Consider the following 27,848-nt stretch of genomic DNA (forward strand, 5'->3'; position numbering starts at 1 on the left):
TTGTTTAAATCTGTATATGGCCCTTCCTCCCCTCCAGAGAGGAAATTCCTGCAGCGCCAGGGGTTGAGCTAGATGACCTTCGGGTCCCTTCCAAGGCCGACGATCCCAGGAGTCTCTCTCGCAAACTTGCAGAGCCAGATGCCGTCTCCCGGGGAAACAGGAAGGAGAGGATCGCTGGCTTTTAGGATCTCTCTCTCCTCCTAAGCGCAGACACTCCAAAGGCGCGCAGAGCCTCAGTGGCGCCCCGGAGGCTGCACCCGGGGGTCAAATTTCCAGCCAAACCCTCTTCGTTGGGCTGGGCTGGGCGGGGTGGGGCTGCCTCCTGCCGGCGCCCATAAGAGGTCCGGGCGCGCAGCCGGGCGCGGCAGGTGGGGCGCGATGGCTCTGCGCGAGTGGCTTCTCGGGGCGCTGCTTTCCGCGGATCCCGGGGCTTGGATCGTGCTGCTCGGGGTGCTGCTGCTCTCGTGGCTGGCGCTGCGCCCTCTGCGGCTCTTGCGCGGCCCGGACGAGGTGGGCTACGCGGGCGAAGCCGGGTGCAGCCGCGCAGAGGCGGCCCGGCGAGCGCGCAGGAGCCGGCGGCTCGGCCAGCTGCCGCCCGTCTACCCCAACGGCTGGTTCCGCCTGCTGGATTCGGCGCAGCTGGCCCGCGGAGAGGTGCGCAACGTGGCTGCGCTGGGTAAGTGGGGTTCCGGAGCATGGGCAGATTGCGGCGCGGGAGGAAGTGCGGGCAGCTTGGAAGTGGAGGCATGCCGAGCGCGCACCAGAATCAGCTGCGCGTAAAAGCGCGCACGGAATCCTGCTGTCAAGCGCGCGGCACAGTGCGCTGTTGGCAACTTGGCAAGTCCTGCCAGGCGCCGGCCTCGGGATCGCACCCCCTGGAAAGGAATCCAGGGTGTCCCCACGAGGGTCGGTGGTAGCTTTGTCTCTGAAAGGTGGCTTGCTAGCTGCGGGGAACTCTTTCTGCCTTCCTTTCCACGGAGGGCTTTCCATGACGCGACAGTCTCTGCTGCGAGTCAGGAAGGACAGCTATAAAATCCCGGAATGATTGACAGGGAGGGGAGCCCGGGGTCATCTAGTCCAGCCCCCTGCAAGGCAGGAATCTCAGCTCAAGAGTCGCTGGCAACCTCTGTTGAAGAAAAAAACAAACACTCCCAATTACATCCAGAAAAGACCGCAGTCAATAGAATCTTTCTTCTGAAACACCTGCGAGAATATATACTAAGAGAAGCACATTTTGCAAAATGCTTTTTATTCCTGCATTGCCGGGGGTTGGGCTAGACCAGTGGCGTAGCGTGGGTTGTCAGCACCCGGGGCAAGGCAAGTAATTTGCGCCCCCTTACCCGTGGATTTGTGCCCCCTAACCCTAACCCCCAGATGTTGCGCCCAATGCGGCCGGCCCCCCCTGCACCCCCCACGCTACGCCACTGGGCTAGACGACCCTCTGGAGTTGCTAGGTGTGACTTTGGGTGTGTGTGTGTGTGTGTGTGGCAACTCGAATGCTCGGAATCTTAAATTCTGCTCCCCGTCTGCAAAGGTGGGCAACCAAGATGTCCAAGGGTCTGGAAACCAAGCCTTGGGAGGGAGCTGGGTCTGTTTAACTTGCAAAAGAGGAGACTGAGAGGAGACATGATAGCCATCTTCAAATATCTCAAGGGCCGTCCCATGGAAGATGGCGCAAGATTGTTTCCTCCTGCCCTGGAGGGTAGGACTCGAACCCATGGCTTCAAGTTACAAGGAAGAAGATTCCGACTAAACATCAGGAAGAGCTTTCTGATAGTAAGAGGTGTTTGGCAGTGGAACTGTCTCCCACTGGAGTTTGCAGACTCTCCTTCCTTGGAGGTTTTAAAGCAGAGGTTGGAGGGCCGTCCGTCAGGGATGCTTTAGCTGAGTTTATTCCTGCATTGCAGAGCGTTGGACTAGATGACCCTTGGTGTCCCTTCCAATTTTACATTTCCATGACTTTCCCTTTCTCCTCCTCCTCGCTGCCAGCACTTTGCAGATGCGTTTGGCAGAAAAGACAAAATCAGGGGGTGCTGACAGGCAGCACTCAGAGGCCAACAATTTTTCTTACACATCCCCATTCAGTTTTTGTCCTCTGAACTGCAGGTTGAGGTACCCTCCTGCAACTGAAACTGTTCCAAACAATCCTGTCTACACAGGAAACTCAAATCCGGTCTCAGGCTGTTTTAGGAAATTCTCATTGGCTCCCAGCCCAAAAGAGCTGCCCTGATTGTTTTAAAGAGTTAGCTTAGAGGGGGGAACTTGGAGGGCAGGAGGGTGATGGCAGCTGTGGGTGGGGTGCTGCTGTCCCTGCCCCCCCTGCTAAGCTCTGCCCAAACCCCATCACCAGTACTAGCAATTCCCCAGGTGCCAGGCGCGTTTTGCGACTGGCGCAGGTCCGATTGCGACCATGTGGAGATCTTTGGATGCTAGGCTGGCGGCTGACATCTCCATCCTGCTGGGCCCTCCAGCTTTCTTAAGCAGTGAAGCAGAAGAGCTTATTCACTGCATTTAGATCCCACCTTTTTCTCCAAAGAGTACATGGTTAGTAATAGTAATAATAATAGTAACAGTAATTTATTATTTGTACCCCGCCCACTGCGGGAGGCAGTGGAGGACAGAGGTGCCTGGCGTTCTCTGGTCCATGGGGTCACGAAGAGTCGGACACGACTAAACAACAACAACAACCCCGCCCACCTGGCTGGGTTTCCCCAGCCACTCTGGGCGGCTTCCAACAAATATTAAAAAATACATTAAAATGTCACACATTAAAAACTTCCCTGAACAGGGCTGCCTTCAGATGTCTTCTAAAAGTTTGGTAGTTATTTATCTCTTTGACATCTGGTGGGAGGGCGTTCCACAGATCGGGAGCCACTACTGAGAAGGCCCTCTGCCTGGTTCCCTGTAACTTGGCTTCTCGCAGCGAGGGAACCACCAGAAGGCCCTCGGTGCTGGACCTCAGCGTCCGGGCAGAACGATGGGGGTGGAGACGCCCCTTCAGGTATACTGGGCCGAGGCCGTTTAGGGCTTTAAAGGTCAGCACCAACACTTTGAATTGTGCTCAGAAACATGCTGGGAGCCAATGTATGTGGTCTTGCCGGCCGCTCCCAGTCACACTCCCCCTCAGTTAATCCCTATAACGACCCTGTGAGGTAGGTGAAGAGGCTTCAACTGACTCCAAGGTCACCCAGTGAGCTTCAGGACGGAGTGAAGGAATTTGAACCCCAATCTCCCAGCTCCTCATCCAACACTCTAACCACTGCACCCCACTGCCTTCTTAGAGTCCTTCTGCTACGGGGCAGCTCTATAAATCCAGTAGGTAAATAAATATAGGCAAAGCAAAGTGACCTGAAATATTTTCCTTGAAGCATGAATTTGTTTTATTCCGGATTGTTTTATTTGACATTTAAATGTGGTGTCAGCTGCCTGGAGATTTTTTTCTTCAAAATATAAAACAGTATAGAAATGCAATGAATAACAATAATATATTTCACTGCAAGAAAAGGCACCTGGATATTCTGTTGTGGCGATCGCAACCTAGGTTTAAGGCGCTATTTAAGCTTATATATCTGAGTTTCCAGCGCTGGAAATGCATAATAATAAAAAATAATAAATTTCATTGGTAGGAAAAAATGATGCCTAGGTACTCTGTTGTGGCAACCGCACTCTAGGTTTAAGGTAACATTTGGCGACCAGCTTCTAAGCCTGATTTTCTAGCACTGCCCATCGCCGAACTACCACATTTTTTTACAATTTGCGTACGGCAGTGTTCAAAACTCCTATTGTCCTAGCCGCATTTTGCGACAGAGACTTTCATTAGCGTGGGCAGTTTCTGAGCTCTGGGTGCAGTGCTGCGCCTAAGATTTCACATTAAAACTGCAGAGTGGAAGGAAAAGAGGACCTTTTTCTGCCTCCTCACTTCCAGCTACTCTCTGAAGATTATGAGTCCCTCTTAAAAAGATTAAGGGATGTGGGCAGGGAAAGGATTAGACCATGCGACAAATGAACATAATTTAGCGGCAGTTCATTCATTTCCAGCTTTGTATTAAAACTATATGTCATTGATGCGCCCGTAACCTAGGTTTAAGGTGCCATTCAGCTCCTAGCTTTCACACCTCAGTTTCTATCGCTGGCGTACAGGGTGGCAAAACCTGGGTGCCCCTTGCCGTCTCCTGGCACCCACTGCCAACTCCTTTCTCTGCCCGACTTGGAGCAGCCCACCCAGAAGCCGGGCAATTTTCTTTCCCCACTTCTTCTCTTCGTTGCTCCTTGTTTCAGAAACTCTCAATGCTGTTTGCCTACACAGAGCTCCGCGTCTTCTTCATCCCACTGGTGGCCTTGGAGATGTTGAGGAAACTCAAACCTTGCCAAGTCTCGTTGTCAGAGCTTCTTTCGTCGACTCACCCACGATTGCCGGCAACACACCCTTTAATCAAAGCAAGAACAAAGCGAGCCGTTTGCCTTTTGTAGCGAGTTACTGGGCGAGTTGTTTGCAATAACTGGGTTGCGGAGTTGCCAGAAGGCTTTATGGCCTCAATATCCATTTGGCCAGTCACAAAAGGGTGTGTGTTTTTGTGTGCCTTTTGAGCAAGCCTTCAGAAAACAGCTATTTGACTTTCCGAAGACATCTGAAGGCAGCCCTGTACAGGGAAGTTTTTAATGGTCGATGTTTTATTGTGTTTTAAATATTTTGTTGGGTGCCGCCCAGAGTGGCTAGGGTAACCCAGTCAGACGGGAAGCATATAAATAAGATAATAATAGTTCAAATTCTTTTTTTGCGAACCATCAGCTCTTAGAAGCGGTAATTTGCATACCTATTTACTGATCACATATCCTACCTCGGTAAGTCCTAAAAAACAGACCCAGTAAGGTAGGCCTGATATTGCAGCCAGAAGTAGACATTGTTAGAAACTGAGATACATAAGCTAATTACCAAATTCCTCCATTGCAGGGGGTTGGGCTAAATGACCTTTGGGTCCCTTCCAACTGTACGATAATTGCACCTTAAACCTGGCTTGCGGTTGCAACCACAGAATGTGTAAGCATCTCTCTCTTTCTTTTTTGCAATGACATTTTTTATTCTTATCATTCAGTTCATTTCTATCCTGCTTTATGATTTAAAGGAAAAATTTCCAACACGTTCAAACATCCAATCGGACCATCAAGCTCCTTGGGAAATATTTCAGATCCTTCTTGAAGGGATATTTTGCTTTCCTCATCTTTATGGGCCAACATAATTTAGGAAGGCCGTGAGGTGTAGTGGCTGGAGCATGGGTAGGCAAACTAAGGCCCAGGGGCCGGATCTGGCCCAATCGCCTGCTAAATCGGGCCTGAGGACGGTCCGGGAATCAACGTGTTTTTACATGAGTAGAATGTTTCTTTTTATTTAAAATGCATCTCTGGGTTATTTGTGGGGCATAGGAATTCGTTCATTTTTTTTTTCAAAATATAGTCCGGCCCCCCACAAGGTCTGAGGGACGGTGGACAGGCCCCCTGCTGAAAAAGTTTGCTGACCCCTGGGCTAGAGGGTCGGACCAGAACCTGAGAGCCGGCCCCACAGGGCTGTTGTAGGGATCAACTAAGCAAGGAAGTGAACCATGTACCCTTGGAGAATAAAGGTGGGATATAAATGTCATAAACAAGCTCTTTTGCTTATCTGCCTAAGAAAGCTGGAGGGAGCAGCCAGGTAAGATGTCAGTCGCTAACCTGGCACCCAGAAATCTCCACACAGGGATGTGGTCCTTAGGGAATCTCGCCTCAGCAAGGAAGGTCAAGTTTCCCTCTACACCAGCTCTCGGTTGGATATGTGTAAAAGCTTCTCATACAATCGAAAGGATAAGGACCTTGGAAAAATTCAAACCCGCTGCAAAGCACGAATCTTTTGCCTAAGTCTGGACTCGAACCCATGACCCGGCCATTCAGAGTCTTGTGTTCTACTGACGGAGCTATCTCGGTGTCCCACTTTCTCCCAGGCCTTTTCAAGCAAAGCTGAGTTTGGCGGGTCTCTGGCGCTCTCCGTATTGTATTCCGTGTAATTGAAGGGACTTCGAGGGTTCTCTAGTCTAACCCCCTTCGAGGCAGGAATGTGCCGCTGTCCTTTACAGGGCTTGAACCTGCAACCATGGCAGACTCCTTTTTTGCTGCCTTCTTCACGGAGCGGCCAGCTCCTGGCTTTCTCACCCCAGCGGAGGCATTCCTAAAGGATTCAGAACGAACCTTTCTCGTTCCCCGGCCGGTGTGGCAGAGCCAGAAAAACGAGTTGTGGAAGTGTGCAGCATGTCAAAGGCAAGACCTTGTTCGGCTTTGCAATCAAAGAATTGTTGATCTGGCAGAAATGACCGGCAGAATCCGAGATCAAGGAGAAGAGCAGGTGGAAGAGGATTGGAAGAAGTTTAAAGTCTATTTACAAAAACATTGTAAAATTTATGAATGCTGAGGGCAAGGAAAATGAAATGAAGGGGTTCTAGTGATTAAGGGGTTCTAGTGATGTTTTTCTTTTTCTTTGTTTTTCTGTTTGTATTTCTGATGTTTGTTGTTTGTGATTTTTGTTGATTTTTGTTGGTTGTCAATTTTTTGAAAAACTTAATAAAATATTATTATTTAAAAAAAAGAAGAATTGTTGATCTGGAAGGGGTTCCCAGGGTCATCTAGTCCAGCCCGCTTGAGGCAGGACATTTTTGCCCAATGCCCCTCATCGAACCCATGACCGAGAAGAGCCCATCGCAATAAGGAAGAAAGCGTGGGCATTTAGGGGCTGCGGCCGAAAGCAGATTCAAGTCAGCTTCATTAAGGTGTCACCCAGAAATGTTGACTTTCCTCCAAATCGATGTTCTAGTTGTGCGCTGGCTTGGGGACATGGTGTGCCGCCCCACCAATGGGGGCAACCAGGGTGACATGCTGACACCCCAGCAGCCAACCTTGTCTGGTGACGGACTCCAAACGGATGCCAAGGTTTTGTTCTCGTTTTGTGCCACTCCCAGACTCAACAATCAACACCTGAACTGGGAGCTGATGTGAAAGAAAGGGAGAGAGTTTATCTAAGGCCGCAGGTGGAACGTGCCTTAAAGCACAGAGCCTAGGACTTGCCAATCAGGTTGGCGGTTCAAATCTCCACGGCGGAGTGAGCTCCTGTTGCTCGGTCCCCGCTCCTGCCCACCTAGCAGTTCAAAAGCACGTCAAAGTGCAAGTAGATAAATAGGTACCGCTCCGGCGGGAAGGTAAACGGCGTTTCCGTGCGCTGCTCTGGTTCGCCAGAAGCGGCTTAGTCCTGCTGGCCACATGACCCAGAAGCTGTATGCCGGCTCCCTCAGCCAGTAAAGCGAGATGAGCGCCGCAACCCCAGAGTTGGCCACGACCGGGCCTAATGGTCAGGGGTCCCTTTACCCTTTACCTTTAAGGCCCCGTAAAGGATAGCTGCATCTTCCTGCATTGCAGGGGCTGGAAGACCCTCAGATTCCTTCCAAGCCTGCTGTTTTCATAGAACCCTAGAATGGTCAAGTTGGAAGGGACCTCGCCGGTCATCTAGTCTAACCCCTGTGACGCAGGACTCCCCTCCCCGGTGGGTCTCGAACCCACAACCCGGAGATTAAAAGTCTCCACCCAAATGTCCAAGCAAATCCAAGCTTCTGGGCAGGAGGTTTCCATTGCTTGGTGCAGGCTTCAGAAGGCAACATCCAGCCCACAAGGCCCCAGTGGCGTAGCGTGGGTTGTCAGCACCCGGGGCAAGGCAAGTAATTTGCGCCCCCTAACTCGTGGATTTGTGCCCCCTAACCCGTGGATTTGCGCCCCCTAACCCCCAGATGTTGCGGCCGGTGCGGCCGGCCCCCCTGCACCCCCCACGCTACGCCACTGCAAGGCCCACAGCAAAGAGGCTTCACCCTTGCATTTCTGACCCACGTGGGTTCGAGTCTCTCGGTGGGCTGAAGATTCCTGCATTGCAGGGGGTTGGGCTAGATGACCGGCAGGGTCCCTTCCAACTCGACAGCTCTAGGACTCTCGAAAAGCAGCCGCCTTTTGCATCAAGCAGTTCTGCTTTGGGTTGACTGAGATGTAACAGTTTTTTAAAAAGAAAACGGGGCGATCTCTCGTGGAAGAACCCTGGGAAAGAAGGTCGCTGGGGTGACCCCGGCCTTGTTGCTGCTTGCGAAGGAGACCCCACCACAGGCGGGACTTTGGGCCACCTCGAAACATCAGTCCGCCACTGCCCAGACTGAGCTTCCGGCTGCCCCACCCCAGTGGAGGCATTCTCAACGGCTTTTGCTTGACCCTTCCTCCAGTTCCTCACTCCGTGCGGCAGAGCCAGAAAAGCAGGTTGGCAAAGTGAGCAGCGTGCCAAAGGCAGACCGCCTCCCCCTCCGCCCTGTTCAGCCTTGGAGCCGTCAAGTTGGAAGGGACCCCCAGGGTCATCTAGACCAACCCCTGGCAAGGCAGGTATCTTCTGCCCAACGCAGAACTCGAACCCACAACCCTGAGATTCAGCGACTCCTGCTCTTCCGACTGAACTATAGAATTCTATAATTATTGAGTTGGGAGGGACCCCCAGAGTCATCTAGTCTAACCCCCTGCAAGGCAAGAATCTTCTGCCCCATATGGGGCCCGATTATTCTTTCTTCTGTCTTTCCAGGGAACATATTCACGTCCGGAGAGCTTCCTAACCAGATCATTTCTGAGAGCATTTAAGCGCTCTTTGGCAGAGCGGCCAACTTACCATGTTGCTCCGCCTTGGCAGTTTCAGCGCTGCTGACTCTCAAAACTTTGGGATTGTCAGAAAAGACACCACCAAAAACGAATCGATTTGAGTCAGACTACTCCAGTGGGGTCAGTTAGACCCAGGTTGTTTTTTTAAGCAATGTGGGTTTGAGTCCCACATTGGGCAAAAGATTCCTGGCTTGCTGGGGGTTGGACTAAATGACCTTCGGGATCCCCTCCAACTCGTAAATTCTGGGATTCTGTGGGCAGGATGTGGCAGGAGGTCTGTGCAGCGGGAAAAGAGGCTGTCCCTGGGTGCTGATAAGCCCTTCTGGCTCCTTTGCTTGCCCCCCATGGATGAGGCTGGGCCGAGGGCAGTGGCTTCAGATGGAAAAACTTCCCCCGGGTGACCTTGAGAAATGAGATTCCTGCATTCCAGTTTAGCAGGCCCTTCTGCTCCCAGCCAGATCTTCACACTGTTTGTAAATCCAGCACAAGCTCCAAGTGTCTCTATTCCCCAGGGACATCCCTGATTTACAGAAGCCGTCCCGGTTTCTAATTTGATCCCGGAATGTCCCACTTTTCCTTCGGACGTCCCTATTTTCATTGGAAAAATGTTGGGGGTGGGTACGGAGTTATCCGACTCCCGAATCGTTTGAAGGTACAGTCATACCTTGGTTTTTGAACAGCTTAGTTCTCGAACGTTTTGGTTCCCGAATGCCGCAAACCCGGAAGTGACTGTTCCGGTTTGCGAACTATTTTTGGAAGCCAAACGTCCAACAGGGCTGCCACGGTTTCTGATTGACCTGCAGGAAGCTCCTGCAGTCAATCAGAAGCTGCGCTTTGGTTTCTGAATGTTTTGGAAGTCAAACGGACTTTCGGAACAGATTTAGTTCGACTTCCAAGGTCCGACTGTATGGGGAAGTTTTTAAAATGCTTAATGTGTTATTATGTCTTTTATATGTTGGAAGCTGCCCAGAGTGGCTGAGGCAAGCCAGTAAGATATGGGGTGTGTTAATGCGTAGTAAAATTATCATTATGGAATGAGACGTCATTGGAGAAACGTTGGAGGGTATGATATATATAACAGTGGTTTTCAACCAGTTTGCCGCGGCACCCTGGGGTGCCTTGAAGGATGGTGAGGGGTGCTGCGGGCAACCCAGGCCTCCGTCCCTCTTTCCTTCCCTCCCTCCTCTGATGCCCTCTCGCGTCTCGGCCTCCCAAAGGCTTGCACAACTGTTTGTTGCAGCAGCCGTGGCTGTAAGCTCCGCAGGCGAAAGGTGCCTCTGGGGCTGGCCAGGGGGTGCTGTGTGCCAGGAGCTGAGGCAGCCTCGGAGTAAGCAAGCAAGTGGGCGAGGGAGCCCAGCCTGCTGTTGGGAATGGACAGACAAGTGGGAGGCTGGGCAGGCAGGCTTTGTGCTGGCCTTCCTCGTGCCTGCTGTGTGCAATGCCTGCCTGGCAGCTGAGTGCCCAGTGCTGAAGGAGAGCCTTTGCGCCATGCAAACCTGGCAAGGCCCGCTGCTGGCACCCAAGGTGCTGGCCTCACGTTCTTCTTTGGCCAGTCTCCGTTGGGCCACTAAGGCTGGGGGCACCCTCTTTCCAGGCTCCTGTGGGGCAGTGTGAGGAGGCACCTCTCTTTGGGGCACGGGGGCAGTTCAGAGACCAAGGGCAGCAGCAGTGGCTGCCCAGAGGACTCCCAAGGAAAGGGGAGAGGAGGTTGAGGGAACGCTCCACAAGGGAGGGTGTTCGAAAAGGGGTGAGGGGCTGCTGGCTCTGCAGATAAGGGGGGGGGATATAACTGGGCTCCTGAGCCCCACAGGGGTGCCACAGAAAGAATGTAGTTGGTCAAGGGAGCTGTGGAGTCAAAAATAATTCTGGAGACACCGTTGAGGCCAAAGAAGAAGGAGGAGGACTCAGAAAGGTTGAAAACCTCTGACATGTAGCGTATTTTTTGCTCTATAAGACGCACCAGACCACAAGACGCACCTAGTTTTTGGAGGAGGAAAACAAGAAAAAAAATATCTGAATCTCAGAAGCCAGAACAGCAAGGATCGCAGCGCAGTGAAAGCAGCAGTCCCTCTTGCTGTTCTGGCTTCTGTGATAGCTGCGCAGCCTGCATTCGCTCCAAAAGACGCGCACACATTTCCCCTTACTTTTTAGGAGCGAAAAAGTGAGTCTTATAGAGAAAAAAATACGGTAATCATTGAGTTGGAAGGGACCCTGAAGGATGCCAACTTGAATAAAATATTGGGGTGTGTGTGTGCAGGCCCACATCATTGATCACATGATGCAGTGTGTACAAATAATAATAATAATAATAATAATAATAATAATAATAATAATAATAATAATAATATATTTATACCCCCGCCCATCTGGCTGGGTTTCCCCAGCCACTCTGGGCGGCTTCCAACAGAACACTAAAATACAATAACCTATTAAACACTAAAAGCTTCCCTAAACAGGCTGCCTTCAGATGTCTTCTAAAGGTTTGGTGGTTATTTATCTCTTTGACATCTGTGGGAGGGCGTTCCACAGGGCGGGTGCCACTACCGAGAAGGCCCTCTTCCTTGATTCCCTGTAACTTGGCTTCTCGCAGTGAGGGAACCGCCAAAAGGCCCTCAGTGCTGGACCTCAGTGTCCAGGCAGAACAATGGGGGTGGAGACGCTCCTTCAGGTATCCTGGGCCGAGGCCGTTTAGGGCTTTAAAGGTCAGCACCAACACTTTGAATTGTGCTCGGAAACGTACACAACACCGTTTGAATGGCAATGCTTATCAATTGGGGGGGGGGCGGCCCCCTAAAATATTTGATTGTGGGGGCCAAAGCATAGTTGGCTCCTATGTTGAGAGTCATCTGTTCTAAGCCCCTGCTAGGGAGGAAGAGGCAGCTGCCCAATATGGGGTCAATCCTGCAACCTTGGTGTTGTCAACAATCACACTCTAACCAACCGAGCTCTCCAGCATTGTAGAAGCCCAGAATTGTCAAGGGACCCCAGGGTGTCATCTAGTCCCATCCCCTGCATTGCACAACAGATGGCGCTCTAGGAAAGTTTTACTAATTTTACAATTAAATTTATAGTATCAGATCATCATCATCACATTTCTGCGCTCTGGAGAAGCTATGCATCTCTGCACGATTGTGGGCTCCCCAGAGGCATTGGGCCGGCTACTCTTGCTGTTTTTGAGCTGTTTGATTGGATTTTTATGCCATATGAAGCATAGCAGTAACAGACTGTTAGAATTGTGGAGTTAGAAGGGACCTAAGGGATCTGCAGGGATGCGGGTGGCGCTGTGGGTTAAACCACAGAGCCTAGGGCTTGCCAATCAGAAGGTTGGTGGTTTGAATCCCCGCGACAGGGTGACCTCCTATTGCTCTGTCCCAGCTCCTGCCAACCTGGCAGTTCGAAAGCATGTCAAAGTGGAAGTAGATAAATAGGTACTGCTCCGGCAGGAAGGTAAACAGCGTTTCCGTGCGCTGCTCTATTTCGCCAGAAGCGGCTTAGTCATGCTGGACAAATATCAGCTTCCTCGGCCAGTAAAGCGAGATGAGTGCCGCAACCCCAGAGTCATCCGCGACTGGACCTAACGGTCAGGGGTCCCTTTACCCTTTACCTTTAAGGGTCATCTAGCCCACGGGTGGCGCTGTGGGTTAAACCACAGAGCCTAGGACTTGCCGATCAGAAGATAAATAGGTACCGCTCCGGCGGAAGGTAAACAGTATTTCCGTGCACTCTCTGGTTCGCCAGAACCATGCTGGCCACATGACCCGCAAGCTGCACGCTCCCTCAGCCACTAAAGCGAGTTGAGCGCCGCAGCCCCAGAATCGGCCACGACTGGACCTAACGGTCAGGGGTCCCTTTACCTTTACCTTTAAGGGTCATCTAGCCCACCCCCTCAAATGCAGGAATCTTTTGCCTTGAATCCACGACCCTGAGATTAAGATCCTCATGCTCAGCTGGTGAGAGTGTGTTTCTGATAACGCCAAGGTTGCAGGTTTGATCCCCGTATGGGACAGCTGCATATTCCCCCATTGCAGGGGGTGGGGTCCCTTCCAACCATTCCATGAGTCTATACCTAGCCATGGAGCATAGCAGACGTTGTTTTATTCCCTGCTTCTCCACTGTGTAGACAGGATGGGCTCCATTTGGCCTCACCCGGACTCACTCCTCTTCTCAGAGCTGGATAAAACTTGCAGACGTCGGTTGGAGTCCTACCCTCCAGAGCAGGAGAAAACAAGCTGCGTTTTGCTCTAGGGAATATTCTCCAACCGTGAAGCTGCGTCTTATCATACGCCGGGTGTCACACAAGCAAAGTGGATGCGAGATTTTTCCACGCCTCGTTTTTGCAACAGCCTCTGTTTTGTTTAAATCTGGCATTTGCCCAAATTACGGCTTTAGGCTGAAATCCTGTTTTCTTCATTCCGGGACTCTTCTCCTTAAGTCACCCCTTTCAAACAGCTTTCCTTTCCCACCATAGAATCACAGAGCTGGAAGGGACCTCAAGGGCCATCTAGTCCAACCCCCTGCAGTTCAGGAAACTCAATTAAGCATCCATGACAGAAGGCCATCCAAGCTCTGCTTAGAAACCTCCAAGGAAGGAGAGAGGTCACTCTGCTCTTCCTGGCAGAAAACTCTTCCTGATGTTTAGCCAGAATCTCCTTCCTTGCAACTTGAATCAATTTGTTTGGGTCCTACGGAGCAGGAGAAAACAAGCTTGTTCCATCTTCCATGTGACAGCCCTTGAGATATTTGAAGATGCCGATCTTATCTCCTCTTTTTGAGGATAAACTTACCCAGCTCCCTCCTAAGGCTTGGTTTCCGGACCCTCGATCATCTTGGTTGCCCTCCTCTGCACATCTTCCAGCTTTTCAACGTCCTTCTTAAATTGTGGTGCCCAGAACTGGACACAGTATTCCAGGTGTGGTCTGACCAGAGCAGAATACAGTGGGACTATGACTTCCCTTGATCTGGACACTAGAATTCTGTGGATGCAGCCTAGAATAGCGTTAGTTTGTTGTTGTTGTTTTGCTGCCGCATCACACTGATCACACTGTTGACTCATGATAAGCTTGTGGTTCACTGATGCTCCTAGACCCCTTTCACATGAGCCACCAAAACAGAGGACAGAGCTGAGTGCAACGTCAGCAACAAAGAGTGAACATGAACATGAAATTTATTACGGTCAGAGACCAGCTTGAGAAACGCAAATGGAACTACAATCCCAGCAGCAAAACAAACATTTAAAACAATATACAACAGTGGATTTTAAGTTTTAAAGTGTGATAGGCATATAAACACAAAAAAACTTTAAAATAGACTGCCTTAGAGAAATGACCCAAAGTCGCCCGTGGATCCGGGTTTGGGAATTTTCTTAACAAACTAGATTGAATTGGGGGATGGTCTGCGCCTAAAGATCTGTGCGCCGAATCTGGCGACAATCCGGGTTGCCTTGTGGTCTTTGCCTAACAAGGGAAGATCAATTTTTTCTTTACCGAATTTTTGCAAGCCTCACCAGCAGGAGGTCAATGGTTTCTCTATGTAAAAGGGACTTCTAAAAAATAAGTGTTCAGGGCTTCCTATATCCCTCAATGGACAGGCGCAAATTCTCTGGTCATATGGGACTTTTTTAAAGGATCCTTCCAGGACCGGCGAGGGCAGAGCCCAGCTTCTGGCAAGTGTGAAAGCCCTTCTTGCATTTTTGGATACAAGAAAAAAGAGAGATGCTGCTGGTACAGTTATATCTCTCTCGATTTCTACAATTTTGTAGTCGGGGCCCCTTAAGCAGTCCTGTTGTCTCTCGGTGTCTAGAATTCTTTGCCTTACCATTGCTTTTGACAAAGAGTGAAGAAATCATTCTCGCTTCTTGGGGGCTTTTAAGCAGAGGTTGGATGGCACCCAGGTGGGTTTTTTGAAATGTCTGGGGAAACCTGGGAACATGACAGCCCAATTTTCCTATTAAATTGGTTAAAATGTCATTTTTACCCCCTCTCCAACTTTGTCCAACTTTTGTGTCAGGATTTTCACTTTATGAAATATGGCAACCTTACAACTAGGCAGTGGCGTAGCGTGGGTTGTCAGCACCCGGGGCAAGGCAAGTAATTTGCGCACCCTAACCCGTGGATTTTAGTAGGGGCAGAGAGCTGCGAGTGTGAGCGCCCCCCCCAGATGTTGCGCCCGGTGTGGCCAGCCCCCCCTGCACCCCCCACGCTACGCCACTGCATCTAGGGATTCTCTTTGGGCTCCCCCCACCCGGTTGAGAATCAAATCCTTCGTCCTAGCTGAGAGAAGAGCCAGCCTTAGCTCCCTGAGCCTCATCCTGCCTTCTCTCTTTGCCTCCGGCAGGGGAGCATTTTGCTGTCTTCCGGAACTCGGATGGGAAAGTTTTCGTGGTGGATGCCTATTGCCCTCACCTGGGCGCCAACCTGGGTGTCGGAGGCCAGGTGGTGGGCAGCTGCATTGAGTGCCCGTTCCACGGCTGGCAGTTCGATGGAGAGAGCGGCAAGTGTGTCAGGATCCCGTACGCCGAGAAAGGTGAGCCGCCTTTGCCCATCTCATTGAACCCTGAACGTGTTTTGCACCTGGGGCCTGGAAGACAGGGGGGCGGTTCAGCACTTTGGGGGCCAAGGGGGGTAGCCTTTACAGGGGTGGCGCAAGGCCATGTGGGCACAGGCAAAGCAGAAATCCCTGAAGATAAGCAAAGGTTCTGTTAAAACCAGGAATGGGGGCAATTAAAGGACTCCCCCAAAATCCCAAGTCCCCACCACAGCATCAAACTAAGGCCAGGGCAATGACCTTTGACACAGGCACCGTAATACACAACAGCAAAGAGGCTCAGAAAAGCAATCTACAAAATTGTGGCAATAAGCAGATACCATCCGTCGTACTGTTTCCCCTGACTATCCAACATAGATCAAATAATCGCCAAAATTCAACGGTTTGATGGATTTCCTTGGTTCCTACGGCTAATGACTCCTCTGAAGGAGGGGAATCTAGGGATCCCCCTGCTTCCATAATCCCTTGAGCATAAAGTCACACACTCCTTGCCCCTCCATAAGGTGGCAACGCAGCCTCACAATAGGAGGCTGGAGGCGATCAAGGGCAGCCCAAACCCCAGACAGAAACCCATCGGGATGGTGGATCGAACCCTGATACTTTCAGAGGAGAATTGTGGGGAAAGCCTTGCAGCTAGGGCAATGTGTAAACACTTTTATTGTTCTTGGGAAGCAGGCAGGAGTGGAGGAAGGGGGGTGCAGTGGGTGCAGGCTGCCCCGGGTGTCACCACTGAGGGGGGTGACAAAATGCCGGTCGGCACTCACCGTGGGGCCTGCTGTGTGCCTGAGCCACTGTGCGCAGGCTCTGTGCTGCCCAAATGTTCCACCCGCTGCCTGCCCCCCAGCTGTAGGGCACCTGAGTGGGAGGAGGCAGGCAGTGGCGTCGCAAGTTGGGGGCAGGGGGGCAGTGCGCCCTGGGTTCCATGTCTGGGAGGGTAACAAAATGGCACTCTGTGGGGTGCTTGCCCGGCCACCCGGGCGCAGCAGTGGCGCGAGCAGGGCCTTGCAGAGACAGGCAGAGGCCTGGGCCAGGTAGATAATCTACCCTGGGGATAACTGAAGCCTTATAAATAAGCAAGTATATAATTTTCACAAAAGTTATGCTGACAAATCATTTTATTTCAAGGCTTGAACCTGCATGTAAAGACAAAATAGAAAATACAGATAAATATGCTGACCGAGGCCCCCTTTGGAATCGGAGGCCCGGGCCAAGTGACCCATATGGCCCCCTCCCTCTGTCTGGGCGAGCAGCCATCGTGCCGCCCCCGCCACATGTGGAGGATCCTCCGTTCGCGACTGCAGCTACGAGCAGAGGATCTTGCCACCGTCTGTATGGCTCTCAGGTGGCGCCAGAGGCAAACCACTACATGCAACACATGCGCAGTGTCGCATGCATGCGCTGTGTGTAGCAATGTCGCACATGGGCTTTACATAGCAGTTTGCCACTGGCGCCGCTGGAGTGCCATACGGATGGCAGTGGGATCCCTCCGCTGCCAGCAGAAGCCACTTACAGCAAGCTGGAGGGCCCCCTCCCCGCCTTGCCATAAGCGGCTCCCACTTTGCCGCTTTACAGCGAGCTGAGGAGGGAGGGAGGGGGACGGACAGACGGGAGCCGTGGCTCCTGAGAGGACATAGCTTTGCCAGCGCCCCCGCAAGGCAGCATAGCTCCCCCCACCTTCCGCCGACGGCTCGGGGTACTTGGGAGTCGCGGGGTGGGGGCGCAGAGGCATAGGAAGGGGGGTGGACATTTGGCCGCGACTCCCAGGCCTACCCCAAGCTGTGATGTGGGGATGGGTGACAAAAAAAATTCCGCACCAGGTACCACCTGGGCTTGCTATGCCTCTGGAGGCAGGCAGACTCCAGAGGCCCCACGGTGTGCCCTGCCCCTATGGGAGCAGGTACTTAGAAGGTGTCAGAAACGAGGATGATGAACAAGGGTGGGCGGTGTTCTTATGTTTCTACACACCAAACACTTCTTTCTTTTCTTTTTTTGAATTTGCATTTTATTTATTTGTTAACATTCTTATATTACATCGGTAAACGTTGTCATATTACATTACAGGACTTACTATAATATAATTTCCAACATGTATACATAAATTATATACGAATTTTATATACCTAGAAGGAAAATGAAACAAACAAACAAGTACAAAGAAAAAACAAAAACAAAATTCCCCCCCAAAATCATATACATACCAACACAATAGTCTTTCCCATCGTATATTCCTTTTTTACAAATGAATGTACTCTTATTATTGTATATTTCTTTACATATTTCTAATACATATATTTATAATACATATTTCTAATATATATATTTCTAATACATTCATAATACATATTATGTATATTTCTAATCCATTCCTATATCAATATGTGCTTTTAGTCTTATTTCTCAACTCAGTCTCACTCCAACATCAATCAAATGCTAGCACAGATAGCGAACCTTTACTGTATTTTTGAACATATGTTTTATATCTATCCCACTTTCCCATTAATTTTTGTTTTGAATTGCCTCTCAGCGTATTTGTTAACTGCGCCATTTCAGCAAATTCTTGTAGCTTGTCATGCCAGTCCGTTATTGTCGGGGCTTCTTGTTCCTTCCAAACACACCAAACACTCCTACGGACATATCTGTGATGTATCGATGATGCTGTTGATAAATGTCTTATGGGAAAGGGAGAGAGGTCTTAAAAGCTCACGCAACCCTATGTAGCACCCTGCTTGTGGTTAACGCTTAGCTGGAATGAAATATTCAACGCAGCAATAGAGAAATTAAAATAATAATTTATTTGTCAGACAAATAAATGATAGGCACGGTGGTATATGGTTACCAAAGCTCTGCCCACTCCAGCCCTGATGGCCAGCACTTATATTTCCTCAGCCCAGCCCCCTTGCTCCTCCTTTGGCTGTCTCTGTCCAATCAGCCTGGTTGAAATTCCTATTGGCTGTTTGCTAGAACCAATCATAAAAGATACACCCATTTCCTATTACCTTTTATGGGAGACAAAGAGCTATATTTCCTTCTATCCATAAATGGCAAACAAGTAGCCATATATCTTACATTTGCCTCAACAAGGCACCTTAATTACCAGATCACCTTTTGCCCTTGTTACCCCTCCATTCCAAAATAGATGGCTAAAACAGATGCTCTTTCTGTCTTACATTTTGTCTTAAAACAGAGATATTGGGTTCATATTCTCACACACCATTAATGAAATAAGAATCTAACATAAGAATCTAACATTTCTTACTTTCTAAATCCTTTGCATAATTACATTTAAGCCAACAAATCTCATATATTAACATAGATAGCTTTTTAGAAGAAAATACATTTTTAAAGTAAAACTCTTCAATTTACACCCACCTTTCCTGGCCAGCTGCTTTTCCCATTAGCTCTTGCCCTTTAACCTTAGGAAAATGTGGTTAAAGTCTCTAATGTCAGGCACATGGTATTATTTTCTATTAAACAATAAATCCTACTATTTACTAACTCTTAATTAGTGTTTTTGCAGCTTGATTGTATTCTGTAATATGTGGGGTCAGTGTAACCTTTTTGCTCCCAGCCTATAATTCCCTTTTACAACTTTGAGAATTTTGGCTCCTGCTATAAATCAGGGGGGCCCTTGTCCAGGAGGATAAACATCTGCCAAAGTCCTTAGCCAGCTGGTTTTCTGCCTGGCATAAAAACATTTGCAAATATATCTTTAAGCTCATTTTAAAATACAGGCCTTGATCAGATGCCTCACCTATGCTCGGAGTTCCTACTCTTGGTGTGTTTGAACCTTCCTGCAACAATTAAAGATCAGGTTTACTGGCCGCCATTTTGCTTCTTTAACTTGGCTGGAGACTCCTCCTTCTGCTGACCAAAGGGACCTGCAGAGAGTGGCACCCCGATGGGCTGGACCATAGCTGCCAACTTTTCCCTTTTCTTGCGAGGAATCCTATTTGGAATAAGGGAATTTCCCTTAAAAAAAGGAAAACGTTGACAGCTATGGGCTGGACAATGGAGTAATCCGCACCCCAGGATTTTTCCTTATCAGTTCGCAAGCACACCGGAAGCGCTGAACACGGATGTATAGCTCGGTTCATCTGAGCTCTCTGGCCTTCATCTGAATCAGGATACACGGTCCCACTGGGCTGCCTCTGACGCCCGCTCCCTCTCCCCGCAGTGCCCGAATTCGCCAAGATCAAGGTGTGGCCGTCGTGCGAGGTCAGCGACATGGTCCTGGTCTGGTACCACTGCGACGGCATCGACCCGACGTGGCGAGTCCCTGACCGCGAGGAGTTCCTGCCGCGCCCGTGCCCCTTCCGCGGCCTCACCGAACACTTTGTCAACGTGCACATTGAGGTGCTTGCGGGGGCACAGCCAGGCAGGGCGCTGTGACGAGTCGGGGGTCCCGAGGGAGGGGGGTGGGCAGGCGTCACGGTATGATCTGATGGTGGCATTTGGTAAGGCTCGGGGGCAGGATTTGTGCAGGGTTGGAGAGAGTGTGGAGGGGAAGCCCATGCAGAGCATAATAATAATAATAATAATAATAATAATAATAATAATAATAATAATATCTTTAAACCCTCCCCAGCCACTCTGGGCAGCTCCCAACAAAATATTAAAAACACGATAAAACTTCAAACATTAAAAACTTTCCTAAACAGGGCTGCCTTCAGATGTCTTCTAAAAGTCAGGTAGTTGTTTATTTCCTTGACATTTGAAGGGAGGGCATTTCACAGGGCGGGTGCCACCACCGAGAAGGCCCTCTGCCTGGTTCTCTGTACCCTCACTTCTCGCTGTGAGGGAACTGCCAAAAGGCCCTTGGCGCTGGACCTCAGTGTCCAGGCTGAGTGATGGGGGTGGAGACTCCTTCAGGGATACTGGACTGTGGCTGTTAATGTTAAAAACATATGAAGGCAACTGTCTACTTTTGGAAAGGCACGCTCAAAATTGTCTTCTACAATTATGTTATAAAGTCCAGCAGGACTGAATTTTGGTTTTTTTACCTTTATTGTTGAACAGGGAAGGGCGGGGTATAAATAAATATTATTATTATTATTATTATTATTATTATTATTATTATTATTAGATGTTTGAGTGGGGGTTGGGCTGGATGACCTTTGGGGGGCCCCTTCCAACTGGCAGAGGCTCTGCAAAGTTCCAGGCAGCTGTGTCCTGTCTCCATGCCAGGAGATCCCAGAGAACGGAGCAGATACGGCCCACCTCTCCTTCCTCCACCGCCACGCTTTCCTGAGTGGAGCCGACCTGCGCTACATGCACTCCCCTTTCTGGACTTTCTTCCGGCACCACTGGCAGGTAAAGGAGGCTCCCCCGGCGGGACCCTGCGTTCGAAACGCAAATATCATTCCTACATTGCCGGGGGTTGGACCAGATGACCTCTGGGGGACCATTCCCGCTCGACAACTCTCTGATTCTATGAAAGGAGGGTTGGGGTTACCTTGGCCAAGTTGAACGCCAAAGTCAATAATTTCTAGCTCGGTTGCTAGAGGAAGAAAATGAGACTCCAAAACTCTGGGTGGTGGATTCAAACTCCATGCTGGGCAAATGTTTCCTGGTTTGAGCGGCTTTGGGCTGGATGACCCTTGCAGGTCCCACCCAGTAGCTCAGTCGGAAGAGCATGAGACTCTGTATCTCAGGCTCAAGATTCCTGTCTCGCAGGGGGTTGGGCCAGATCACACTCCCAACTCGGCAATTCTATGACTCTACCATTTTTCTTCCATAGGCAGATTGGCACCCTGATCCGGAGCCCAACGCGCACTGTTCCCGCTTGCAGCTGAAGCACAACATCACTCTCTTCGGAAAGCACTTCAGCTTCATGGACCTGAAAGTTTCCGCCTGGCAGGTACAGTCTGTGGCGAGGAAAGGCTGTAAGAGGATGGTTTGTAGACTGTGTTCTTTCTCGACTTTTTCTAGGGTCATCTGGTTCAGCCACACACACACACATGGCAGGAATCTTTGGCCCAAGGTGGGATTTGAACCCATGACCCAGAAATTAAGTATCCTAGAATCATAGGACTGTAAAGCTGGAGGAGATCCCAACCCCCTGAATCTCTGCTATTACATCCCAGAACAGAGATGAAGACCCAGAACAAAATTGGGTCATAGCTTTTAAACACATTGCCCAACCCCTTAGCCAAAGACCACCTGAAAGCATCATAGAAGCATCACAGAAAGAGGCGGAGAAATGTGAGTGTGTGGCTTGTCTCTTGTCATGGATTTGTGGAGTGGTCTTCCAACCCCCAGCAAGGCAGCTGCCCCATACAGGGATCGAAACTGCAACCGTGGCGTTCTCAGCATCATGTTGCGTGCCGAGACCCCGCGACCACCCCATCGTTGATGAATAAGACACAAGGACACAGATATTAGGTTAATGTTATTGGGCAAATTTAGGCCACAACTTTATTGGTTACAGAAGGTGAGTGGTATTGGCTTAGGCATTGGAACTGACCTTACTATATGACAGCATCTTAAAAAGCAGAGACATCACCTTGTCAACAAAGGTCTGCATAGTTAAAGCCATGGTTTTCCCAGTAGTGATGTATGGAAGTGAGAGCTGGACCATAAAGAAGGCTGATGGCCGAAGAATGGATGCTTTTGAATTCTGGTGCTGGAGGAGACTCTTGAGAGTCCCATGGACTGCGAGAAGATCAAACCTCTCCATTCTGAAGGAAATCAGCCCTGAGTGCTCACTGGAAGGACAGATCCTGAAGCTGAGGCTCCAGGACTTTGGCCACCTCATGAGAAGAGAAGACTCCCTGGAAAAGACCCTGATGTTGGGAAAGATGGAGGGCACAAGGAGAAGGGGGCGACAGAGGATGAGATGGTTGGACAGTGTTCTCGAAGCTACCAGCATGAGTCTGACCAAACTGCGGGAGGCAGTGGAAGACAGGAGTGTCTGGCGTGCTCTGGTCCAGGGGGTCACGAAGAGTCGGACACAACTAAACAACAATCACATTTTTTTCAAGTATTAAATTCTCACATCTTATCTATTTTACATTGTAGGAGTTACTTCAGTCCTGCTAGTGATTTTAAGTTTTTACAACTGTCTTTGGAATCTCTGGTCGTCCTGGTTCCGGATCCTTCCTTTTTTTTTAAAGAATATTTATTCGTATATCAAAAATAATACAAAGACAAAAAAAGAAACTAAAAACAATTAAAAACAGATAAAATTTCAATTACTTATTTTCTTTTAACTTATTTCCCAGACCTCCTCGCACCTCCCCTTTTTGTATTCCAATTCAAATTATTAGCTCAGCAAACCCTTATTATAACTTATTATAACTTATTATGACTTATTTTTCTACATTGCAGCTGGGAACCACTTAATTTCTGTCCCACATCATTCTAACATTCATTAATTTTACAATGTTTCTGTAGATAGTCTTTAAATTTCTTCCACTCTTCTTCCGCCGACTCTTTTCCCTGGTCTCGGATTCTGCCAGTCAATTCTGCTAATCCCATATAGTCTATCACCTTCATCTGCCATTCTTCCAGGGTGGGTAGATCTTGTGTCTTCCAATACTTCGCAATAAGTATTCTTGCTGTTGTTGTTGCATACATAAAAAAAATTCTGTCCTTCTTTGACACCAATTGGCCGACCATGCCCAGGAGAAAGGCCTCTGGTTTCTTCAGAAAGGTATACTTAAATACTTTTTTCAATTCATTATAGATCATTTCCCAGAAAGTCTTAATCCTTGGGCACGTCCACCAAAGGTGAAAGAATGTTCCTTCAGTTTCTTTACATTTCCAACATTTATTGTCGGGCAAATGATAAATTTTTGCAAGCTTGACTGGGGTCATGTACCACCTATATATCATTTTCATAATATTCTCTCTTAAGGCATTACATGCCGTAAATTTCATACCTGTGGTCCACAACTGCTCCCAGTCAGCAAACATAATGTTATGTCCAACATCTTGTGCCCATTTAATCATAACCGATTTTACCATTTCATCCTGAGTATTCCATTTCAGCAGCAAATTATACATTCTTGACAAATTCTTAGTTTTAGGATCTAACAATTCTGTTTCCAATTTTGATTTTTCCACCTGGAAGCCAATTTTCCTATCCAATTTATAAGCCTCCATTATCTGATGATAATGAAGCCAGTCTCGCACTTTATCTTTTAATTTCTCAAAACTCTGCAATTTCAATTTGTCTCCTTCTTGTTCCAATATTTCCCAATATTTCGGCCATTTGGACTCCATATTGAGTCTTTTCAAAGCCTTTGCTTCCATTGGCGACAACCACCTTGGAGTTTTATTTTCTAATAAGTCTTTATATCTTATCCAAACATTAAACAATGCTTTCCTGACAATATGATTTTAAATGCTCTATGTGCTTTAACCTTGTCGTACCACAAATATGCATGCCACCCAAAAACATTGTTAAAACCTTCTAAATCCAAAATGTCTGTATTCTCAAGGAGCAGCCAATCTTTCAATCAGCAAAATGCTGCTGATTCATAGTAAAGTTTAAAGTCTGGCAGGGCAAATCCACCCCTTTCCTTTGCATCAGTTAATATCTTAATTTTTATTCTGGGCTTCTTGCCCTGCCAGACAAATCTAGAAATATCTTTCTGCCACTTCTTGAAACAGTCCATCTTGTCCACAATTTGCAATGTTTGGAACAAAAACAACATTCTAGGCAGTACATTCATCTTTATAGCTGCGATTCGACCCAACAAGGAAAGCTTCAAGTTTGACCAAATTTCTAGATCTTTTTTCACTTCCGTCCAACATTTTTCATAATTATCTTTAAATAAGTTCACGTTTTTTGCTGTCATATTAATTCCCAAATATTTCACTTTCTTAACCACAGTCAAACCTGTCTCATTCTGAAACCTTTCTTTTTCAATTAATGTTAATTTTTTCTCTAAGACCTTAGTTTTTAACTTGTTCAATTTAAATCCTGCCACTTGACCAAATTCTTGAATTAAGTCTAAAACCCTTTTAGTACAAGATTCGGGCTCCTGTAACGTCAAAACTAAGTCATCTGCAAATGCTCTCAGTTTGTACTGTTTGGCTCCGACCTGTATACCTTTAACCAACCGGTCCCTTCTAATCATGTTCAGCAGAACCTCCAGGACTGATATAAAGAGCAATGGGGAAATTGGGCACCCCTGCCGTGTCCCTTTTTCTATCTTAAATTCTTCCGTAACCACATTATTTACAATTAATTTAGCTTTCTGTTCCGAATATATTGCACCTATACTATTTTCAAAACCTTGTCCTACCCCCGTCCCCTGTACTTCTAATTTTTCTAAAATATCTATTATATTCCTCAGATTGTCAGATAGATGTCTTCCCGGGAGAAAGCCCACTTGGTCTTTATGAATCTCTTCCATCAATACTTTTTTCAATCTTTTGGCCAAAATGTCAGCAAAAATTTTGTAATCCACATTTAATAACGATATGGGGCGGTAGTTCTTAAGTTGAGTATTTTCAGTCTCTGTTTTCGGTATAAGTGTGATATATGCCTCTTTCCATGACTCTGGCGCCCTTTTCCCTTCCAAAATTTCATTGCAGATTTCCTTCAAAGGTTGTAATAAGCACTCCTTCAAAGATTTGTAGTACCTGGAAGTCAGCCCATCTGGTTCTGGAGACTTGCCCAATTGCATATTTTCGATGGCACCTTCTACTTCCTGTTCTGATATTTTATAGTTCAACATCAGTTTACTTTCTTGAGAAATTTTTTGTAATCCATTTGTCTTTAAAAATCGTTCTATGTCCATTTCTTTCTGTGGCCCTTGTGAATATAATTGTTTAAAGTACTTCTGGAAACAGTTTATAATCTCAGTTGGGTTATGTATGTTTTTTCCTTCCACTTCTAAGTTTGTAATAGTGTTTAATTTTTGTCTTTTTCTCATTTGCCAAGCCAACAGTTTCCCACATTTATTCGCTGATTCAAATGTCTTTTGTCTCATTTGTTTAATTTTCCATTCCGGATCCTTCCTGTCAATTTGGCCAATTCCACGTAGTCTGTCATTTTCGACTGCCACTCCCCAATGGTAGGAACTTCTTGTGATTTCCTGTTTTGAGCCAGCAAAGTCCTTGCAGCAGCTGTGATATGCATGAATAGTCTTTGGTCCTTTATCTTAATCTCCCTTCCCATCAGACCAAGCAAAAAAGCCTCTGGTCTTTGGGGGAAGGTATATTTTAATATTTTCTTTAGTTCATTATAGATTGGCTCCCAGAATTTCTTCACTTTATCACAAGTCCACCACGTATGATAAGCTTGACAGTCCGTGAGGTTGCCTCCAAGCTGGTTGACAGTCTCTCTCTCTCGCCCCCTGCAGGTGGGGCCTAGTTTGGTCTTCCTCGTCCTTCGGTTTCCCCTCCTGGGCCAAGGAATCATCGTTCAAAGCGTCACCCCCGTGGAGCCCCTCATGCAGCAAGTGATCCACCGAATATACTTCCAGAAGAACGTTCCCGCCTTCATCCCCAAGATGCTCCTCCGGGCAGAGTGCAGCCAGGTAGGGAGTGCCAGCAGGGGTACCCAAGCGGGGGGGGGGGGGGAGAGAATGAGACCTTCCCGTGGGCTGGGAAGCCAGCCAGACCTGCGCCCCTGACAAAGGGGGCAGGCAGAATCAGAAAGACAGGGAAGAGAATCGCCAAATGGCACCTTCAACCTGGGTGATGGTCGGCCCTGCAGAGTGTTTAGGCACAATTTATTTTTGCAGTGAAATTTATATTAACAATAACCTCAGATATATAAGCGAATTGCCAAATGCCACCTTAAGCATCGGTAACAGTGGCCAACATGGAATGTCTAGGTGCCTTTTAAAATAATTGATTATTAGTATTACAGTCAAACCTCGGTTGTTGAATGTACAGTGGTACCTCGGGATACAGACACTTCAGGTTAAGGTAAAGGTAAAGGTACCCCTGCCCGTACGGGCCAGTCTTGACCGACTCTAGGGTTGTGCGCTCATCTCACTCTAGAGGCCGAGAGCCGGCGCCGTCCGAGGACACTTCCGGGTCACATGGCCAGCGTGACGAAGCTGCACTGGCGAGCACCAGAGGGCGTTCCACAGGGAAGATGCCACCACCGAGAAGGCCTTCTGCCTGGTTCCCTGTAACCTCGCTTCTCGCAGTGAGGGAACCACCAGAAGGCCCTCAGCGCTGGACCTCAGTGTCTGGGCTGAATGGTGAGGGTATTCCTGTTGTCTTTGTTAGGAAATCTCTTCGCCATGTCAGAGGAATGTGCCACTCTCCAGGCACCCGGCTAGATTTCCTGTTGACCTCCCCATCTGCGACTCCCGACAGGATACAGGCGAGGTCTCTATCGGCGATCCTTCTCAACATGAGAAGAACACACCACTCCTCCCTCCTCCCTGCCTTTCCCAGGGAGGGGAAAGAGACAGACAGAAATGTATTTACATGCCTTTATTTCTGTCTTTGCAGCAGTACAGAGAAAACATGTCTGCACTCTCTAAACACCCACAGCAGAGAGAAAAAAACTCCACCCCTGTACTTCCAGTACAGGTCATATGACACACTGAGCTAACATCCGGCGCTCAGTACAGTGAATAGACTGTCCCTTTGCTCCCACGGTACAGCCCCAAACATCAACATCCTATTTGGCTTTCCAGCCAGCTGCAGCTCGCTGCTGCATTGCTCCTTTTTCGTAACAGTCTTGTTCCTCTTGCAGGGGTTTGCACCCTCAAGGTCCCTTCCAGCTCTACAGTCCTAGGAGTGATCTGCAGACGCCTGTCACTCTACTGCCGTGATCGTTGCAATGGAGTGACTTTTCTTTCTTTGTTGGTCTCCTTTTTCAGTTTGAGCGGGACGTCATGATATGGAACCACAAACAATATCTCTCCAAACCGCTTCTGGTGAAGGAAGATGGGGCGATCCAGAGGCATCGTCGTTGGTTCTCCCAGTTCTACGGCGAAAAGAGCCCGAAGTATACCAGCCAAAAGGAGAGCCTGGACTGGTGACCGACAGAAGCCCCCTTTCCCCCTCTGGGTCTTTTTTCCTCCTGTCAAGGGGATCCAAGAAGTCACCACCGACGAGTCGCACTTGGACGACCCTGTTCAGGGAAATCTTTAGTGTGTGATGTTGTGCTTTTAAAATTTATTATGACAGCTGCCCAGAGTGGCTGGGGCAGCCCAGTCAGATGGGTGGTATATAAATAATAAATTATTATTATTATTATTATTACTATTACTATACCCGGGGACTGTCGCTCTTTGGCCAAGCAAGCCTTGAAGAAACGCAGACCCTGATCTGGTCCACACGTGAAGCTCTTTTGCTGGCCGCCCCGAAGAAATGTGGATCCCGATTTTCTCCGAAAAGATGGACTGCAACCAGTTGTTGCCCCTGAAAAATGTGGCTCTTTTGGCCCGCAAGACTTTGGGTGTTATGGAATATTGCAGATGCTGATATTGCGCAGTTTGAACAGACTGGATGCATAAAAACTGAGTCCTTTGGGAATGAAGCATTGCCCCGACCCAAACTTTGACTTACAGAACTTTCTTTAAAAACGTAACAAAAGCATCAAAGAGATATTCAAAATATCCGTATAATATATTGTGCTGTCCAGCATGGGCTCCGCATCTTACAAATAAAATAAACTTATAATCAGAGCG

At 48.5% G+C, this 27,848-nt stretch overlaps 1 protein-coding gene across 1 annotated transcript; it reads left to right on the top strand.

Moving 5' to 3' along the window:
• Positions 1 to 363: 363 nt before the first annotated feature.
• LOC309364934 (cholesterol 7-desaturase nvd-like) lies at positions 364 to 27,848 on the top strand. The gene is made up of 7 exons (XM_081902961.1): positions 364 to 676; positions 15,031 to 15,219; positions 19,415 to 19,593; positions 20,425 to 20,550; positions 20,978 to 21,097; positions 25,554 to 25,730; positions 27,036 to 27,848. Exons 1-7 carry the CDS (start codon positions 379 to 381, stop codon positions 27,195 to 27,197), a joined length of 1,251 nt encoding a protein of 416 aa, XP_081759087.1. The 5' UTR covers positions 364 to 378; the 3' UTR covers positions 27,198 to 27,848.

This window comes from Podarcis melisellensis, assembly GCF_964234715.1.
Source record: "Podarcis melisellensis genome assembly, chromosome: 2".
In the NCBI taxonomy this organism is placed as follows: domain Eukaryota; kingdom Metazoa; phylum Chordata; class Lepidosauria; order Squamata; family Lacertidae; genus Podarcis; species Podarcis melisellensis.

What these genes read in the sequence shown, in the direction of transcription:
- LOC309364934 (XM_081902961.1), top strand. Translation starts at nt 379, where the DNA reads ATGGCTCTGCGCGAGTGGCTTCTCGGGGCGCTGCTTTCCGCGGATCCC. An exon ending in GCGCAACGTGGCTGCGCTGG is followed by an intron (nt 677 to 15,030) that starts GTAAGTGGGGTT and finishes TGCCTCCGGCAG; the next exon opens with GGGAGCATTTTGCTGTCTTC. An exon ending in GATCCCGTACGCCGAGAAAG is followed by an intron (nt 15,220 to 19,414) that starts GTGAGCCGCCTT and finishes CTCTCCCCGCAG; the next exon opens with TGCCCGAATTCGCCAAGATC.